Genomic DNA, 20,097 nt, shown 5'->3' on the forward strand with positions numbered 1-20,097 from the left:
CCAAGGAGAATCAGATTCATAATCGTAGGACATATGCTAGGGCCTTGTTAGTCTGTTCAATACATCTGGTCCTGGTCAAAACAGTCTTGATCTCTGTTCAGAAAAAAATAATCAAGCACAGGGCAAGTATAGATATTCTTGACTGTTCTGCAGTCTTTCTGTGGACTACTCAAATGGAGCTCATGAATCATCAGAGGTCTGTGAACCACCTCTGTTATATACAGTTCTGGTGGTTTTCTCCATTTCACATAATACCAGAACCTGGGGCCATCCAATGAAGTTCGACATTGGGAGATTTAGGAGAGACAAAAGGAAGTACTCCTTCAAGCAACACATAGTTAAACTATGGAATTAACCACCAGACAATATAGTGATGGGTTTAAAAGGGGAATAGACATATTCATGGAGGACAAGCCTATCAAAGGCTGGAGGTCATGATGGCTATGTTCTACCTCCAGTGTTGGAGCCAATATACTTCTGAATCACCGTTGCTGGGAAACACAGATGGGGAGGGTGCCCATGTCCCCTTTGTGGACTTCCCATAGATATGTGGTTGGCCACTTTGAGAACAAGATGCTGGACTAAATAACCCCTTGGTCCAATCAAGCAGGACTTTTCCTAAGTTTTATTTATTTATTTATTAGATTTCTATCCTGCCCTTCCTCCCAGTAGGATCCAAAGGGGGCAAAGTTCTAATGAGATTCCAAAGAATGCCCTTGTGATGCGTCCTTCCCTGGCTCTCCCTGTCAGGTTCCTACCTGCGCGTGGTTACTGCCTGTCTCTAGGCACCACCAGGGACTCCACCAGTCTGGACCGCACTCTCTTATGGTTTCTCTCCCCGCTCTAGCACAGATCTCAGCAGATCCCCCTGCTAGGCAACCACCAGTAACGTCCCAATACTAGTATTCCCAGAGACTCTGAATACTGGTATTGTTATTCTCTTCACCGCTGCCACCATTTGTTACAGTTCCCCTTCAGCCTTGGTCATTACCTTACCCTCCCTTCTGGTCTGTGAAACCCCAGCCAAGGATCAGGCCTTTGGTAAACCAAATTAAGTATTTATTACAGATAACAAAGCTAACAAGATTAACAAGATTTCTTCTTAAGGCACATAAGCATATGGTTTTACTCAATACTAATCCGAACTCCACCTCCCTCCTTCTTCACTCTCTCCTGGCAAACAACTCTCTCAAACCCCACCAAGCAATCCACTCTTTCTCTTCTCCCCCCCAGATTCCACAATTTACCACCTCACATTCACCCAGATTTACCTGTCATCCTTTCATTTATACTGTCAGCCATTTTAAACATTCAGCCAATCATCAAGCATTCTATTGCCCATTCACTCCCCCTCCTCTTTCACTACTTACCATGTATACTCTAAACAACCAGCACTTACCATATATACACTAATATATAGGAACATCACAGCCCTCACTGACAGTTTCCTCATGTGGGTGGGTGCTGCCAGGGATCACAATGAGCATACCTTTTACCAAAGAGATGGTATCCTCATATCTATGGTGTAAAGGACAAAACCTAGCACCACAAGCAAGCAGTCTACTAGATCACAGATGAGTGGGATTGTCATGATTTTGGTGGGATGTGGATCAGACTCTATCTATCTATCTATCTATCTATCTATCTATCTATCTATCTATCTATCTATCTATCTATCTATCTATCTATCTATCTATCTATCTATCTATCTATCTATCTATCTATCTATCTATCTATCTATCTATCTATCTATCATCTGTGTGTGTGTGTGTGTGTGTGTGTGAGAGAGAGAGAGAGAGAGAGAGAGAGAGAGAGAGCAATGTATAGGGGTGCTAGTGTGGTGTGTAATACACAGAATGTTGGACCAGGGACAGCAAAACCACAGTTCAAATTCCTGTTCCGTAATGAAGCTAACTGGCTGATGTTCGCCCAGTTCCTTTCTCTCAGCATATCCCAGCTTACAGGGTTGTTCTAAACATAAAAAGGTGGGAGTGACCATATTCACCATCCCAAGCTCCTTTGCAGAAGGGCAGAATAAAAATGTAGCTATTGTCTTTTAATTTCTTGTGCTTCCAGACAAATGCTTCATTGTCTTATTATAGTGAACTATTTATGGAAACATGTGTTTTATTTATGGATGTCCCCTGTGAAAAATAAACTATATATTCAGAGGAGAGAGATGGATTTTGCTGAAATATCCTAGGGGTGTTAGTGTACACACCTATTTCCCCCCCTTTACATTTGTTTCCCAGGGGGTGTCTGTGATGTTCCTGCTTATAGTGTAAATATGGTAAGTGCTGTTTATATAGAAGACATATGGTAAGTGGAGTGAAAGAGGAGGGGGGAGTACATGAGCAGTAGAATGCTGGATGATTGGCTGAGCGTTTGAATGGCTGGGAGTATAAATGGAAGAATGACAGTTGAATCTGGGTGGATATTGGGAGTGTGGAGAAAAAGGTGTTTGAGGGTGGAGGTCAGGAGTGTGGAGAAAGAGGGAGTTGGAGTTCTGATTAATAATAAGTCAAGTACAAAACAGGAATAGATGAAACCATACGCTTGTGAAACATTCTAAAACTAATCTTGTTATTTCTGATATTTAATAAATACTTCTTTAGTTTACCAAAGGCCTGATCCTTGGCTGGGGGATATACATACCAGAAGGGAGGGCAAGGTAATTACCAAGGCTGAACAGAAACAGTATCTAATGGTGGCAGTGGTGAAGGGAGGAATAATAACAATTCAAGTATCCAGAGCAACCCAGAGTTGTATGCGTTATCTATAAAGATACAAGGGGGTTGGGAACAGCATAAGCACGCAGTCACAAAAGTAACCAGCTAGAGAGAGACTCAGGCAAAGTCTCTGGGAGTATTGGTTATAGGACGTGACTGGTGGTGCTGCCTAGCAGGGGGATCTAGTGAGATCTGTGCTAGAGCGGAGTGAGAAACCATATAAAGGACGGTCCGGACTGGTGGTATCCCTGGTGGTGCCTAGTGAAAGGCAGTAGCCACAAGCAGGTGGGAACCTGACAGGGAGAACCAGGGAAGGACGTCACAGTGTCCCCAGATCTCTCCCCCCCAAACTGTTCATTCAATTTCTCTGTGTTCAAAAAGGAATTTGGGGACTTTATGACAACTTAATATCATATTCTCCCAGCAGTGTTTAGCTGAAAGACCCTCTTTCAGTTAACCTAGTACTTGTTTTTCATATCTCAGACATCCTGATCCCAGTTAAAGAGGTTTGAGAGTTTCGGCAGGCTCACACACACCTGTATCAATCTATCGCTTGCTTGGTCAGGGACTCCACATGAGGGTGCAGTCTACCTGTACTACATTGCTTACAATGGGATGTACATGGCAATGTGAATTTGAACATGTATTCCCAGCATTCCCAGTTCTAGTGCAGCTAGACACACATTTGTACCTCACTAGAGCTAGATGGGGATCTAGAGAAATGTTGAGAGCAATTTGGAGAGTCAATGGGGATAGGAGGGAATAACCTTCTTGAAGAAATCAAGAATAGTGAAGGGCCATCATCTACTCCCTTAATGCTGGCCCAGAGTGATATTTTTCTAGGGTGTTTACAAATTTCTGTACCAAAAGCACAGAAGGTAGAGAAATGAGCTTCTGCCTGTATCTCTGCATCACAGCCACATTTATTATATAAATAGCAATTATTAGATAGATACATAGATAGAAAGATAAATAGATAGCATATTTGAATTATTCTTATTTGTTTTATGAATGCAATTCTATTGTTGATTTTGTGCTGTTCACTGCCATAGTTACCCCCCTTAATGTTGGCAGTATTTTTAAAAATCCAAATAAATAAATAAAATACTAATTTTCTTGGGTTTTACCTTGTCATCGTGTTGTTGACTTGGATGTCCATTCAACAAAGTCCATTCTTTTACGGCAGGGATGAGCTAACTATGGAACAACTTTCTCCTGCTCCTCTGTTGGCCTTTCTCATGATCTACTTACATATTTTACGTCTATAAAGCAGGAGTGGCTACTCAGATTCTCTTAACTGCTATGACATAAGTAATCTCTGTTAAGAGATCCTGAGTAGACACTCTTGGTTCAGAATACAAAGACTCAAGAAGTGCCTTGCTGGATCAGAGGAAGGTAGGAGGAATCCTTCGCATGAGCCCCACCAACTACAAGGTCCACCAGAAATGGGCCAAAGGGCCACTAGAAGACTTCAATCACCCTTGTGCCCACTTCTGCTTTACAGGCATTGGTCTCCATTGTCCTAGTTGTCATCAATCTAACTTGCATAGGAGTGTAGAGCAGTTGCATCTTCTGGTCCCACCATACAGAGACTCCCTCATTATTATGTCTTGTGGAGAATGCTTGGGGTCCTGGCATATCAATTCTGAAGCCAAAGGAAGCAGGAGTAAACAGATTGGATACAAAATTCACCAGAGGCTGGTGATACCATATGCTGGAGCTTTGTTGCAAAGGGAGTGGTTAACCTGGGATTACGCAGTGCTCATTTGGAGACAGGAAAGGGAACAAGCCTCATGTCCTCAAGAGGATGTGGAAGGATGGAGGGTGCATTTCCATTCTAACAGGCTAGCAGAGGAGACTCTGGGACTGCATATGAACAGATAATTGTCTAAAAGATCTTAATTTCAGCACCACGGACAACGCTTTTGCATAACCTAAAACCACCATAGCTGTCAGTGCAGGCAGTTCATGTCTTTGGTGATGAAAAACATTCTAAGGGTCAAATTATATATTATGAAATAATGAGGGTTTTTTTGGGGGGGGAAGTGTGTCTCTCCAACTGTGACCACACCCCTGCCTTTGTGCTGGAGCTCCTGACAGTCGTTTTCTTTTGATTCTGATCCATTGGCCTTGCTTATGTGAGAAGGTCCCACCAAGAAGAAAATTTGTTCATTTCAGGGTTGGGAGCCTCAGGCCGAGGGGCCAAAAGTGGCTCTCTAGGTCTCTCTGTCTGGCCCTTGGAACTGTCTCCAGGCCACACCCTCACTGGTTCTCCTTTGCAACCTGGTTGTTGGTGAAGCAAACCTTCTTAGGAAGGCTACACAACAGAAGCCCTCCAAAAGCTTTCAAAAGTTGAGAACCAAATGCCTCGGCAAAGAGAAATGTTTTTGCCTCGTGCATAAAGATGGATAATGACAGTGCCAGGCATACCTCCCTGGGGAGAATGTTCCACAAATAGGGGGGGCACCACTGAGAAGGCCCTTTTTTCATGTTGGCACTCTCTGCACCTCCTTTGGAGGAAGCACACTAAGAAGGGCCTCTGATGCTGAGCACAGGGTCTGGGTTGGAATGTGCTCTTGAAGTCTGATAATGCCTCTCATTTGCCTATATGGAGAACAGAGGGGCTAGTGAGAGTATGTACAGAGACTAGCCTACTGTAAAAAAGTAAACTTTACATTTGTTTCTCTGCCCAGTATTTGTTCTGGACCCAGGTGCCACTGGCATGTGGCCCTTAGAAGGTTGTTCATAAGGGAATGTGGCTCTTGGGATGAAAAAGGTTTTCCCCCTCCTGAATTTCAGGACTGAACCTTGGCATTGACACTGCTGGATTGGACCAAAGGTTCATCTAGTCCAGCACTCAGTTTTCCCCTGGTATTCATCCAGGAAGTCCACAAACAGGACACAATCTTCTTCCTACTGTTGTCTCACAGCAATTGGGCTTCTGTAGGAATGTTGGTCATTATCAAGATGTGGGGGCAAACCTCTACCACACCACCTAAAACCCCTTGGATACTTAACATTAACACTGTTGATATTTCATAAATCTAATGCTTCATTTGACTCTAACCTTATAGCACGGATGGGGAACCCATGGCCCTCCAGATGATGCTGGACTCCATCACCCATCATCCTCAGCAAGCATAGGTAACAGTCAGGGGTGATGGAAGTTACAATGTGGCATAATCTGGAGGGCCACAGGTTCCTCATCCATGCCATGCAGAAAGAGGGAAAAGGGATTGACAATGAGAACAATGTAACATAAAGTATGTTCCCATCAATGGTCACTTTCTCTCTGGTTCCATTCAAGGACATCACACTCCAGTTGAACGAAACTAAGTCTAGATGACTATCCTGTCACTTCAGAGAGAAGGGACTTCGCAAGCTTAGACAAACGTGTTTTGTCTTGCTGCTTCTGCTGTTCATTGTGTCTCTAGAGAGGAGATTATGAATACTCTAATTTTCTCAATATGAAAAGGTTCAATCCCTATCTTCAGAGAGGCCACTGTCAGAATCAATTACCAAACTAGGAGGCTTATATAAAATTATCCTGTGCCATACAGAACCGGGGAGAGGGACTCTAGAAAGGCAGAAACGTAACAGTAGAGCCTGTGGGGAAAGTTCTCTAGTGAGGAGATTATGAATACTGTAATTATCTCAAAGTAAAAAGGTTTAATCCCTCTCTTGATTGTGCCCAACAAGACTTCAGAGACACCACTGTCAGAAGTTTAGAGGCTTCTATAAAATGCCCTTGTGCCATACAGAACCAGGGAAAGGGACTCTAGACAGACAAAGAAATATCAGTATAGTTTGTAAGCAAAGTTCTTGGCTAGTTTTCCATGTAATCTCCCCCCTGGAAGCTACAGTGGTTAGCCCAGGCATAGGTTCATGCCTTCAGGGAAGTCTGAGTTAGACATTGGAGGATCTATGTCAGGAGAAAAGAGGTTGCTCCCAGAATGATATGGATATTCTTGTTCCTTTTACTGCTTCTGTCGCAAACAGAGGGCAAAACACATCCTGGCATGTGCACCCTTGATGATCCGGTCCACATCCAGCACGAGGATTATCAACCAAGGAACTTCATCATTGGTGGAATTGCTTCTCTACTCTCATTCTTCTCTGACAATGTAATCTTCAGTGACCCCCCCAAAATGAAGCAGATTGAGGAACTTGTGTAAGTAAAGGTACTGTTGCTATTTTTGGGTGGGATTCAATCACATACTTCCAAATTCAGTTTGTACAGTTACATGTTGAGCCCAGGGCAGTTTAAGGACTGCCTAGGCCCTTGCATCCTTGCCAAATTCAGTTCATATTGAAAGGCAAACTTATTTAAGTTGCACTTTCAAAAATATATGCAAACAGAAACACAGCCATTGTTCAAAATTCACACTTCTCTGAATTTTGCAATGCAGATCTCCAACCGAGCAGTGCCTACAAAGATGCACATATTTGGGTAAGATATGCATATATGTGTGTTTATTAGTGAAAATAGTGCAGAAAATGCATTATATTTGGCAAAAAAGGTGTTGTTAGGCAAAATTGCTTATAATAATGTGTATATTAGAAGAATGAGGACTTTTATTTTTGAAAATTCAAAAACTGCGGCGGACACCTCTCTGAATTTTGCAACGCAGATCTCCAGCAAACTAACATGTACAAAGATGCACATACTTGGGTAAGGTATGCATATGCATGCATTCATTAGTGAAAATAATGCAGAAAAAATCATTATATTTTGCAAAAAGGTATATAGGTAAAATTGCTTACAATAATATGTATATTAGGAGAATGAGGACTTTTATTTTAAAAAATTCACAAACTGGTATGGAAATGTGAAGACATGAACTTCAGCTTAGGAAAATGAGAAGCTGACATTGACATACCTCCAACCAATTAAATAATAAGGCAGAGTAGAACTCTTTCAGAACTCTCTCCAGCATGAGATGGCGGTAGGAGCAACAGCTATGGGCGAGGGAGCTCCACAACAAACGGCTTTTATATGGTAATTTCTCCCTTGTTGGAGGTTACAATGCATTGGAAAATATGGGGCAGCCTCCCCCCTTCTTATGCCGTCACCCTTGGACCCGACCTGGACGCCAGCTATCAGAAATGCGATGTGAGACTTCTACCTGCGCTGGGCCGCCGCCGCCACTGTTTCTTGTTTGCCGGGTCGGAGCTGGGGGTGGGCTGCGGCCCTTCGGCGGGCCTGGCACCGCGGCCTATCTTCAGGAGACGGCATTGCTGGCTGCAACGGTTTTCCGATGGCTGCTGGGGTTGGGGAGCGCCCCTGCAGCCCCCGCTGTCCTGCCGTGTTGACCTTTTTTCGTTCCGCCTTGTGTCGGCTGCGTTTGCCTCTCGGCGCCTTTGCCTTTGGCTTCTTGGGGAGAACTTTCCTGTTGGTCGCGTCTTCGTGGGGCCTGTTTGTGCCGCCCCCTCGCTGTTTACTACACTGGACGCTGGATGCTGAGAGTGAGAGGAGGTGCCGCTTTCGGTTTTGCAAATGACGCAACTTTTGGACTATACGGGCTAGAAGCCTTATTGAACCTTACTGTAGTAGCTTTTACCTGGTTGTTTTAGTTTTATTGCTTGTTTTTTGATCTTGTGATGTTTATATACCTTTACTTTGTACATCGCTCAGAGTGGCTGGGTCTCCAGCTAGATGGGCAATAAATAAATCGGAAAAAAAAATCACTGAGTTCTTTCGGGAAGTCACTAGTGGTCCCCACATGGCTCGTTTCCAACAGGATGCTTGCAATCAGTATTGTGGATCCAATTCTGCAAAACTCCCTACCTACTGAGACCACACAGGTCCCCACCCTGCTGAACTTCCAATGTGTGACAATTTTTCCCCCAGCAGGCATTTTAAGACAGATTTTCTGATTGTATGGTTAATTTTAATTGATTTATCTCCATTGGTATTGTTTCAGTAATCTTATTTTACAACACCTACTAACTATGGTGTTTTGTATATATACATTTTAAAATATTTTTTATTAATTTTACACCATTATTAAACATACTCATACATAATCAAAACATCATACTTTATATATTGTATATCATACAACATTAACAAAGTTAAATACTCAAAAATAATTTAAGATAAATTCATAGTAGTTGGTATTACAGCACATTTATGGAATACAACTTTTAAATCCAGGATACTTGTGCTTATTCTTTCCCTTTTTATTTTGGGTATGGGATAAACCAAAAAAAAAAAAAGGCGAAAAGACCAACTTACAGACAACATATCCATCCATTGAGGGGTATATATAGATTGTTGAAATTTAAAAAATGAAATAAAATAATGTTGAGAAAGAATGTGTGTTTATGTGCCCCTCTTCCTGGTCCACATCAAAGAAAGACTAAAATTTTAAAACCATCAGTAGCCCATGATAGAATTTCAGAATGTATTCCTTGTCTTGAATTCACTCTTCAGTGCAATATATGCACATAGCCTGCATTAAAAATAGATACTGATACCAAGGGACTGTCCTGCTCAGTAATGGCTTTTCTATTTTGGACACTTTCCCTTCTTTGTGGTATATTAAAGCTATGTGCAGTCAGCAAGATGTCCATCTGAAGCAGATATTCTCATAGGTGAAGGGAGCAGTTCACAAAGAGTAGGATATCATTCCAGTCTGATGTGTGGTGCTTCTTGCAGAGCAGTCCCAAAGAACTACCAGCATGTCCTTTCCTTAATGTTCACTGTGAAGGAGATCAACGAGAACTCTGAGATCTTACCCAACATCACATTGGGTTTCCACATCTATGAGAACTACTTAGATGCAAAGATGACTTACCAGAACATGTTAAACCTTCTTTGCTGTCAGGAGAGGATTGTGCCCAACTACAACTGTGACACTGGGAAGAAGATGATCACTGTAATTGGGGGGATGGACTGGGAAACCTCTCTCCACATAGCCACCATTTTAGGCATCTACAAGACTCCACAGGTAAGTCATGTGGATGGGACTTGGGGTTTTTTCCACTGGTTTAAGTCAGGTTTATTGAATTTGTACATCACCTCCCACTAAGAAAGTTCCAATGTGATTTACAGCCAATGGAAAAAAGGAACAATAAAATGACAAGCAAGATAAAAACAGATTGATCAGTATAAAACCATGCCACTGGTGCTAGCTAAATGCTTCTTGATTGTCTGGATGGAGAGTAGAGGAGTGTGTGAGTACATATAAAAGATAAGTGGAGGGTGAGGCATGTCGCCTACTGTACAAAAGTTATTACTATTATTATTGATTCATTTATGAATTGCTTCCTGTGAAGTATTTCAAAGTGATTTCACAATAGAGTAAAACCATATGTAAAATAATTACATATATAAACACATTTTTTTAAAAAATCATATATATATTCATTGCTCTGCTCGCTTCTGTATTTTAGTCATACAGAAACTGAACACAATGAGAGTTTGGCAGGCTTTTAAAAGTGAGATCCCACTCAAACACACCTAGTCCACATTATTTATGTGTGAGGATTTCTCTTTCTAGATCATGGGTGAGAAATAATGCTTCCACTAGGGGTGAACAGACACTCCTTGTTTTTCTTAGGTCACTTACAGCTTACTTGCTCCAACAGTGAGTGATAAAACCAAGCTCCCTTTCTTGTACCAAATGGTTCCCAGTGAAGACTATCAGTATGATGGGATTGTGCAACTCCTTCAGCATTTCCAGTGGAACTGGATCGGGCTCATCGTGACAGATGATGATAAAGGAGAAACATCTTTGCAGCATTTGATAGCAAAACTTTCCCAGAATGGCATTTGCACTGCCTTAACTTACAGAATACCTGTCATGAAATACTTTGCAGACATGGTGAATAACTTTTACCTCACAAAAGGCGAGACCTTTTCCTTAAGCAAGGCCAGTGCAGTCAACGTGTTTGTTGTCAATGCAGACATTCAGACCATGCTTGGGCTAAGCTGCTATATAGGTCTAGAGCGATTTGGAGAAATGAATGCGACCGATGTTGGTAAGGTGTGGATCATGACAGCCCACTGGAGTTTTGAAGTGCAGGTTTTACAAAGGGATTTTGAAATAGATGTCTTCCACGGTGCCTTGTCTTTAGCAATTCATTCCAGTGAGGTGATTGGATTCCAGCATTTCCTTCATGACCTAAAACTGCATTCGACACAAACAGATAGCCTTGCCAGGGTCTTCTGGGAGAAGGCATTTGGTTGCTTGTTTCAAGGTGGGGACAATGAGGCAGGCTGCACTGGGGAGGAGCAGCTGGAGAGCCTTCCTGGGCCATTATTTGAAATGAGCATGACTGGCCAGAGCTACAGCATCTATAATGCTGTGTATGCCGTAGCACATGCTTTGCATGCCATGTCCTCCTGTAGATCAAACCACAGAGCAGTCGTGGAGGGGAATACAATGGAGCCAGAAATTCTGCACACTTGGCAGGTAATGGACATTGGAAATACAACAGCAGAGATCATTCAGTTTGTAACCTAAGGATTAATTCTGTTAGTGTTTAAGTCAAGTGTTTAGTGCTTAAGTATGTAAGCCAAGTGTTTAAGTCATTTCTTAGTGTTTAGATGGAGATGGAAAGAGATGCTGCTTAGCAACCAGGCATAGTGGTGTAGTCTTCACTGGAGTGGAACCTCCTCTGCTTGTCTGCGTAGCTCTGAGGGTTTTCTCCTGTATGATGAGTATCTTCCTGCTATGAACCAGGAAGAACTAAGAAAGTCAAACCCCTGCTCACGTTATATCCTGTTCCTCTTCAGTTTCCCTCAGTAAAGTATCAGGATTTCTTTTGATTCAAACCACTGTCCTGGCAAAACAGCTCTTCCCTTCTGTGTTTAAATATGAGGCAACTCTACCAGTATGGAACTGTGAATCCCCCTTTCCCTGTCCCACATGAAGCCCATTTTTATTCCTAATGTCTGTTCACATCAATGCCTGCAATTTGCCTTCTTCGATTTCATTCTAGCTTCACCCTTTTCTTCAGAGAGTCGCATTTAACAACAGTGCTGGGGACACCATAGCTTTTGATGAGGATGGAGTTCTGGCAGCTGGTTTTGATATTATAAACTGGGTTACCTTCCCAAACAAATCCTTCCTAAGAGTGAAATTAGGCAGGATGGATCCCCAAGCGCCATTGGGCAGAGAGTTCACTATTAACGAGGATATAATCATGTGGCATATGGTGCATAATCAGGTAGGGTATCATTCATTCATTGAATTTATATTCCATCTTTCCTCCTGTAGGAGCCCATGGCAGCAATCATAAACAAAACAATTTAACAAGAAAAAGAAAAGCATCCTAAAAACAGTTGAAAACATTCCAAAACACTAATAACATTCTAAAACACAGTTAAAATCATTTTTTTCATCAGTGATCTTTAGGTGCCAGGAGCAGCCATTTTCAGCCATCGGATGCCTGAGTAAAGAGGAAAGTTTTCAAATCAAGGTAGATCTGGAGCATATTGACCATGCTAGGTGAATTTGATGCAATATCCTTAAATCTCTGGATTTCCCCTTTGAAGAAGGGCTTTTACAGAGCGGTGATGGTTAGTGCCCACTGGAACTGATGGGATAAAATCCAGGGAGCCAAAACAGTAGGTGGAACCACAGCCCTTGATAAGTAGAGGCAACACGTAATGTAAAATATCACTGTGGAATCATAGAATCATAGAATAGTAGCCCTTTTCCAGCTAGGTTAAATAGAGATGTCAGGAAGTGAGCCTCTTCTTTTCTTCATACAACACATGCCTTGTGAACTAATGCATAGCACTGAACTGTGGTCCCTCCCCACAGGAAAAAATAGATGACCCCCTCCCTGTCTCTCAATATATAGGTGCTGCCCCTTTCTGTGTGCAATGACAACTGCCATCCAGGATACAGAAGAAGCAAAAGGGAAGGGGAGCCATTTTGTTGCTATGATTGTGTTCTGTGTCCAGAAGGAAAGATCTCTGACAAGAAAGGTAGGATATGAAGTGCTCAGTGCTGCACAGCATGTTAGGACAAGCAAAACAGATGTGATTGATTTCACTTGGTCCCTTTATGACAGATGGGGACCTGCAAATGCAGCCCTCTAGGCCTCTCTGCCTGCACCTTGGGACACTCCCTGGCCACCCTCTCTCTCCAACCACACTGCTTCTCCCCAGGCCACCCCCCTGGTTTGAACCTCCCTGGTCTGAACCTCCTTGAGTGTTTCTGCCTGGCTAGAATGTATCCTTGAACTTTGATAATGCCACTTGCTGGCCTGGGGGGAGGATAGAGAGGGGTGTGTGAGCAGGAGCAGGAAGAAACGTATTGCACAAAGGCAAGCATTTGCATTAATTGCTCCAGCCCCTTTTTCTTCTGGCCCTGCTTAGCACTCTCATGTGCCCCCCTGCAAGGTTGCTCAGGAGTTATCCTGTGCTGACTGAAACGTTTGTCATTCCTGAAAGCTAAGCTGGCTTTCAGAGTGGCTGTATACTATAGCCAGTAGGGATTTTTCATATTCTACCATGTTAAATGAAAATACCCCCCCACACCTTTCCCCTGGTGCATTCACTATAGCTGCCCAATTTCCCTGCTTTTTAAAGTTTGATAGAAATAGCTGTGGGCTATAGGTACATTCTTAAACCGCAAGGTTTTTTGCTTATTAGTGCGGCCTTTCCCAACCAGTGTGCCTCCAGATGTTGCTGGACTACAATTCCCATCTTTCCTGACCATTGGTAATGCTGGCTGAGGCTGATGGGAGTTGTGGTCCAACAACATCTGGAGGCACACTGGTTGGGAAAGGCTGTATTAGTGAATATTATCTAGGTTGTTGACAGTTTCAAATCAATAAGCACCTTATTTACAGGTTCCAGGCTGCCCTATTACTCCCTCCCAAATCAAAAGTTGTTACTGTAACCACAAACGAGAATATGAGAAGCATGATTAAGAAGCAATTCATTTGAAAGTGGGGGGAAGCATCAACGCTTCAACTTTTTGCATCACCTGCTGTACTCACCCCAGTGGGTTACAACGGATCTCCAGATGGCTGCACATCTTCTAGTTTAATGCAAAAATCCTTTGTTTGCAGATCTTCACACTTTCCATTTGCTTGATCGCATTTGCTTGCACAATCAATGGAAGCTTTTGGTACTATCAAGACAAATTTATTGTGGCATAGACTTTACGAGGCCAAACTCTTATTAGCTGCTGAAAGCCAGTACCAAGACATTTTAAAGAATGTTGTTTATTTCTTTGATATTATTTTTGTCCTGCATTAGGAAGGATCTCAGAGGTTGCCTGGTGATGACGCTTCATGCTGATTGGATAGGCATAGGAATCTGGGAAGCTACCTTCTACCGATTGAGACCATTGGTCCATGTAGCTCAGTTTACACTGACTGGCAGTGGCTCTCCAGAGTTTTAGGCAGAAGTCTCTCTCAGCCCTACCTGGAGATGCTGGTGATTGAAACTAGGGCCTTCTGCATGCAAAGCAGATGCTCTGTCAATGAACTGTGGCCCTTCCCCTTCAACTACATTAGACACTGATAATGGGTCCAGCTGATTTATTCAGTACAGGAACATATATGAGGAAGAAACTAATACGGTACATTGCAATTAAGAAGATCACATGTCTTCTTTTCTCCCCCCACCACTCCCAGACATGGATGACTGCTTCAAATGCCAAGAAGCTTGGTATCCAAACCCCAATCAAACTGGATGCCTTCCAAAGAATCTACACTTCCTGTCTTTTGATGAACCTTTGGGCATCATCTTGGCGGTTATGGCTCTGGCTCTTTCTGCAACCACAGCGTTGGTGCTTAAAATCTTCATCAAGCACCAGAACACTCCCATCATCAAAGCCAACAACCGGAACCTCAGCTATGCTCTGCTCGTCTCCCTCCTGCTCTGCTTCCTCTGCTCCTTGATATTCATTGGCCGCCCCCAGTTACTGACTTGCCATTTGCGACAACCTGCTTTTGGAATCGTCTTCTCAGTGGCTCTTTCTTCTGTCTTGGCAAAAACCCTCACGGTGGTTCTGGCTTTCATGGCCACCAAGCCAGGATCCAAGATGAGGAAATGGGTGGGGAAAAGGTTTTCATACTCTATTATTCTTGGCTGCTCATTGATTCAAAAGATCATTTGCACAGTCTGGCTTTGTGCTGACCCTCCATTCCCAGAGCTGGACATGCAGTCGTTGCCTGCAGAAGTCATAGTGGAATGTAATGAAGGCTCAGCCAACATGTTCTACTATATTCTTGGTTACATGGGATTGCTGGCTCTCATCAGCTTCAGTGTGGCTTTCTTTGCTCGGAAGCTGCCCGATACTTTTAACGAAGCCAAGTTCATCACCTTCAGCATGTTGGTGTTTTTTAGTGTGTGGGTCTCTTTTGTTGCAACATATCTGAGCACCAAAGGGAAATACATGGTAGCTGTGGAGATCTTCTCCATCTTGGCCTCCGGTGCTGGATTGCTGGGTTGCATCTTTTCTCCCAAAGTTTATATAATGCTTTTGAGACCTGAACTGAACAGAAAAGAGCAACTAATAAGGAGTAACAAGATAACTACATAGAGCATCTGTAACATGGCAGCTCCTGGCAGCTTATTTCTGTGTTTCGTATCCTGAACTAGGAGGTTAACTGGACCACTGAGGCATGTTTGGGAAAACCAGCCCCCTTTCTTCTCTTACTCTTACTCTTGCTCTGTTTAGTGACATGAAGGGCTACGGCAACAAAAATGACTGATGGAGACTCTTGAACACCACCTCAATCCACACTTAAGAGATTTAATCCCTTCTACCATATACAGATACCATCAGAAATTAAGGCGTACAACTATACACCTTCCTTTGACATGTACACCTTCAAGCCTATTAAAAGATGAGCATTTCACCCTTCATACTCTAAGCCATGCCACTGCTTCATGTCCTCTTGATAGTAGGAATCTTCTCAGTCAAGGAGCATTTCAGAAGATAAACAGACCAGGAAATTGTAAATAAGGAATTTTTGTTCTGTCCTATCTTCTTGGGGTCATGCACCCCCATTTTGTTTTCCATTTTCAAGAGACTCATTTATTTCGATGACGGAATGTGAATGTAGTAGAATATTAGGATTAAAATGCACCTGTGGATTTATTGCATTGCATTTCTTCAAATGTTATAATTAAAATAATAATCCCCTACCCAACCCCAGCCCATGCCACTGTAATAAAAGATCCATGTAGAATTTCCTGTATTGTGGATATGGATTTCTGGGTTTAGAACTCTTTATGCACATGTTCAGGTCAATGCCTGTTTGACTCATGCAAAAAGTTCACGTGTACACGTTTCTTGGTTCATATGTAAATAAAATGTACACACTTTTCCTACAGTCATGTGTCCATTGGTGATCACTTGTGGCCGAGTAAGATTGTCTTACTCCCTACTGGGAGTACATGACTCCTGATGGCATCGCTCATAGCATTCATTGGAACATGCAAGCCCACTCACTGCTACAAGGTGACGATCCAGCAAGCAGGACAGTCGTGTGTAACACATCCTCTTTAGTATCAAAATAAACATTACACATACAAATCAGTTGTTAAGAGACCCCTAATACCCTCATAGAACTACAATTGCCAGAGTTATTGGGGAAGAGGGACTGACTGTGAAAACACTCTGGCAACTGTAGCTCTGTAAGGAAAAGAGGAGTCTCCAAACAGCTCTCAGGATTCTTCACAAGCCATCCTTCTCAGGATTCTTTGGGGGAAGCCATGACTGTTTAAAGTGGAATAAATGTATGGCATGAATGTGGCTTCAGTCTAACCCTCCTTTTAAGTTGGTCTTTACTTACAGCACTCCCAGCTCTGTAGCTGCAGCTGCTCAGGCTGCCTCACACGATGGCTCAATCTCCATTTGGCCATGCGCCTTACTGGATGAGCTTAAGCCAATCTCCATTTGAGGGCAACCAAGGCTGACTTTGTCCCAAGGACAGCACTGACCAAGACTGGAATGGATCTAAATAATCCATGTCATCCAATAATCTTGCAGCTGCCCAACCATTACTCTGTCCACCATCTTCCCCCAAAAGGAGTGGATTTGTGACACATCACGGATTCCAGCATTGGACAAAATGTAAATGAACTGCCTTCAAGTCGATTCTGACTTATGGCGACCCTATGAATAGGGTTTTCATGAGGCTGAGAGGCAGTGACTGGCCCAAGGCCACCCAGTGAGTTTCATGGCTATGTGAGGATTCGGACCCTGGTCTCCCAGGTCAGTGTCAAGGTCACACAGATGGCAGGTGACTTTATCCTCAAAGTGTGTAACCAGTTGGTCACAACGGGTCCTCAAATGGAAGGGACCAGTCTCCAGGTCATCCAACATAACTCCAGCTGCTGGCTAGAGGATGCTGTTTTAATTGCTGTGCTTTTACAATGGGTTTATTGTATTGCATATTTTAGTCACAGACATTTTTATTTTAACATTTTCATGGGATTATGTTATTGTGTATTTTAATTATGGTACATTTTTAATAATTATATATCTGAACAACGCCACTGTTTTTTTATTTTTATTTTTTAAAAAACCTGCTTATATTCATTAATTAAGAGAGGCAGCTTTAAAATTAGATTCAAAATCAAGGAAGCCCTTCTGATCAGGTTCACTGGAAGGGTGTTGGATGTGGTGCCCTAAGGGGGAAATCATCCAATTCTTCATATCTCCACATGGAATGCTTCAAGCGGAAGAATGTTGGAGCTTGTAATAATCTAAAAGCTCCTTGGATTACTTTATTTTTAAATCACTCCTTCATGCAGCACACATGTAAACTACTAGAAGATGTAGTGATGGCCACCAATTTGGATGGGTTTAGAAGGGTATTAAACATATTCATGGAGGATAAGCTTATTGAAGGCTAGAAGTCATAATGACTATCTCCAGTGTTGAAGGCAGTAAGCTTCTGAATCACAATTGGTTGGAATCACAGATGGGGAGGGTGCCCATGTCCCGTTTGCGGACTTCCTATAGACATCTGGTTGGCTACTGTGAGAACAAGATGCTCAACTAGATGGACCCTTTGTCAAATCAAGCAGGGCATTTCTTAAGTTCTTATGTGTTTCCAAAGACTGTGCTCACTGACAGTTTCCTCAGGAAAAGGTGTGCTGCCATGGATCAGAAGGAGCAACACACCCATTGCCAAAGAGATGGCATCCCTATATCTATGGAGTAAAGGACAGAACTGGGCACCACAAGCAAGCAGTCTACTAGATCACACAAGACTAGGAATGGAAACAGTCTTAATGGATTGTACTCAAGGAAAATCCCATTCATAATGCACTTAACATCTCTCTCTCTCTCCTTCTCCCTCCCTCCCTCCCTCCCTCCCTCCCTCCTCCTGGTGTGTGTGTCACACAACACACACACACCAGTGTATAGGGGGTTCTACTATGGTGTGTGTGGACTAGGGACAGCAAAACCACAAGTCAAATCCCTGCTCAGCAATGAAGGTTACTGGGTGACGTTGGCCTAGTTCCTCTCTCAGCATATCCCACCTTACAGGATTGTTCTAAACACAAAAGTGTGGAAGTGACCATATCCACTATCCCAAGCTCCTTTGCAGAAGGGCAAAATGAAAAATGTAGTTAATGAAAAGACAATAGTTCTTGTAACTTCAGACAAATGCTTCATTGTCTTATTAAAGTGAACTATTTGTGGAAATGTGTGTTTTATTTATGGAAGTCTCCTGTGAAGAATAATGATTTATTCAGAGGTTCTCTCAGGATTCTTCACAAGCCATCCTTCTCAGGATTCTTTGGGGGAAGGTATGACTGTTTAAAGTGGAATAAACCCTGCGTGTTTCTACCTGGCTGGAATGTGTCCTTCAACTCATGCATGTACAGATGGATTTTGCTGAAATATCCTAGGATGGTAGTGTATACATCCATTCCTCCCTTTACATTTGTTTCTTAGAGAGTGTCCCCAGATTCCCCCCCCAACTGCTCCTTAAACTCCTCTGTGTTTAAAAAGGAATTTGGGGACTTCATGAAAAATTAATATTACATCCCCCCAGCAGTGTCTTACTACTAAGAGCTTCTTTCAGCTAACTTTGGGATTTTTTTTATCGCTGAAATCAAGAAAGCATGAAGCAATTACCCCCTTTTAAAAAAGAAATGTCTCTTTGGCCACACCTCTTTGTTCATACCATCTGCCGCAAAAATATGTGTGTGTTTCAAAGGACTAATCATATTCTGAAGATGTGAGTGACTTTCAATTTCTTGTCATTGAGGAGTGTGGGGATCAAACCTGCAGATTAGAGGATGGCTTCTTGCCCCCTGCATCAGCAGGGAAGCTCCCCACAGAAGGAAGTTTTGGCAGGGACACACTCACCCCAAATCTCACACCCTGAATCACAATTCCTCATCATCTGAAAAGTTAGAAGAAAGCAGAGAATCCGCCCAATGCCACTGCCTGATATAATGCTTCCAGATCTGCTGATTTCCTTGTAATGGGCAACTTGTCACTGAGGGTGGCCCCAGGGTTCTCACTCTGCAACCAGATTATGGCAGGCAAGTGCCTCCTGTTAGGCTTCCTGCTTTAATAGTGTCTCTGTGACATCTTTTCTCTTTGCCCAAGTGCATGTCCGCCCTTGGGCTAGAGCTTCTGACAATCATTTTCTGTAAGAAGGCCCCCACCCTGAAGAAAAATTGTCCATAAACACATTTCAGGGTTGGGACCCTCAGGCTCAGGGGCCAAAAGTGGCCTTCCAGGTCTCTGGAACTCTCTTGGAACACTCTCCAGGCCACCTCCTCACTGGCTCTTCTTTGCACCCTGCGTGTTTCTACCTGGCTGAAATGTGTCCTTCAACTCTGATTAATGCCTCTTGCGTGCCTGGATGGAGGATAGATACGGGTGCATGAGTATATATAGAACCTAGCCTGCTGTAAAAAGGTAAACTTCACATTTGTTGTTCTGCTCGGTTTTGGCTCTGACCTCACCTGGCACTGGCATGTGGCCCTCAGGTTGTTCAGAAGGAAATGTGGCCCTTGGGCAGAAAAGGCTCCCCACCCCTGAATTTCAGGACTGAACCGTGGCATTGACACAAATTCAAAGTGGAGCCATCTTCTCAGATCTATTCAGTCTAGGGCTTGCAGTCCAACACTTATCTTCAATAATATCAAATGTGCATGAGAATCTGTATGCACAGGATATTTTCAAGAGCAAAACTGCAGGCAGGAGGACAGAATTGCACTTGGACACAGATCTCCACTTACGCAGAAAGGCGCCTACTGCTCCCAGATCAGATGTCTGCGTAAAGCACTCTCTCCAATAAATATGACTGACTAAAATGGAAGCATGTGCTACTTGGCATAACTAAAGGCTGTGATGGCCACTGAGGCATCTGGGTAGGTGAAAGTGCCAGTGTCCACAGCAAAGCTAAAGAGAGTGAT

General features: G+C 43.0%; 1 protein-coding gene across 1 annotated transcript; it reads left to right on the forward strand.

The window, feature by feature from the left end:
- Positions 1–6,748: 6,748 nt before the first annotated feature.
- On the forward strand, positions 6,749–15,244 carry LOC133367367 (vomeronasal type-2 receptor 26-like). Its single transcript, XM_061591467.1, has 6 exons — positions 6,749–6,900; positions 9,391–9,682; positions 10,295–11,149; positions 11,679–11,906; positions 12,546–12,672; positions 14,334–15,244. The coding sequence occupies exons 1-6, from the start codon at positions 6,749–6,751 to the stop codon at positions 15,242–15,244; spliced, it is 2,565 nt and encodes an 854-aa protein (XP_061447451.1).
- Positions 15,245–20,097: the final 4,853 nt, after the last annotated feature.

The sequence above is a fragment of the Rhineura floridana genome, chromosome 11 (genome assembly GCF_030035675.1).
Source record: "Rhineura floridana isolate rRhiFlo1 chromosome 11, rRhiFlo1.hap2, whole genome shotgun sequence".
NCBI classification, from domain to species: Eukaryota; Metazoa; Chordata; class Lepidosauria; order Squamata; family Rhineuridae; genus Rhineura; species Rhineura floridana.

What these genes read in the sequence shown, in the direction of transcription:
- LOC133367367 (XM_061591467.1), top strand. Translation starts at nt 6,749, where the DNA reads ATGTGCACCCTTGATGATCCGGTCCACATCCAGCACGAGGATTATCAA. An exon ending in GCATCTACAAGACTCCACAG is followed by an intron (nt 9,683 to 10,294) that starts GTAAGTCATGTG and finishes TGTTTTTCTTAG; the next exon opens with GTCACTTACAGCTTACTTGC. An exon ending in AAAGATCTCTGACAAGAAAG is followed by an intron (nt 12,673 to 14,333) that starts GTAGGATATGAA and finishes CACCACTCCCAG; the next exon opens with ACATGGATGACTGCTTCAAA.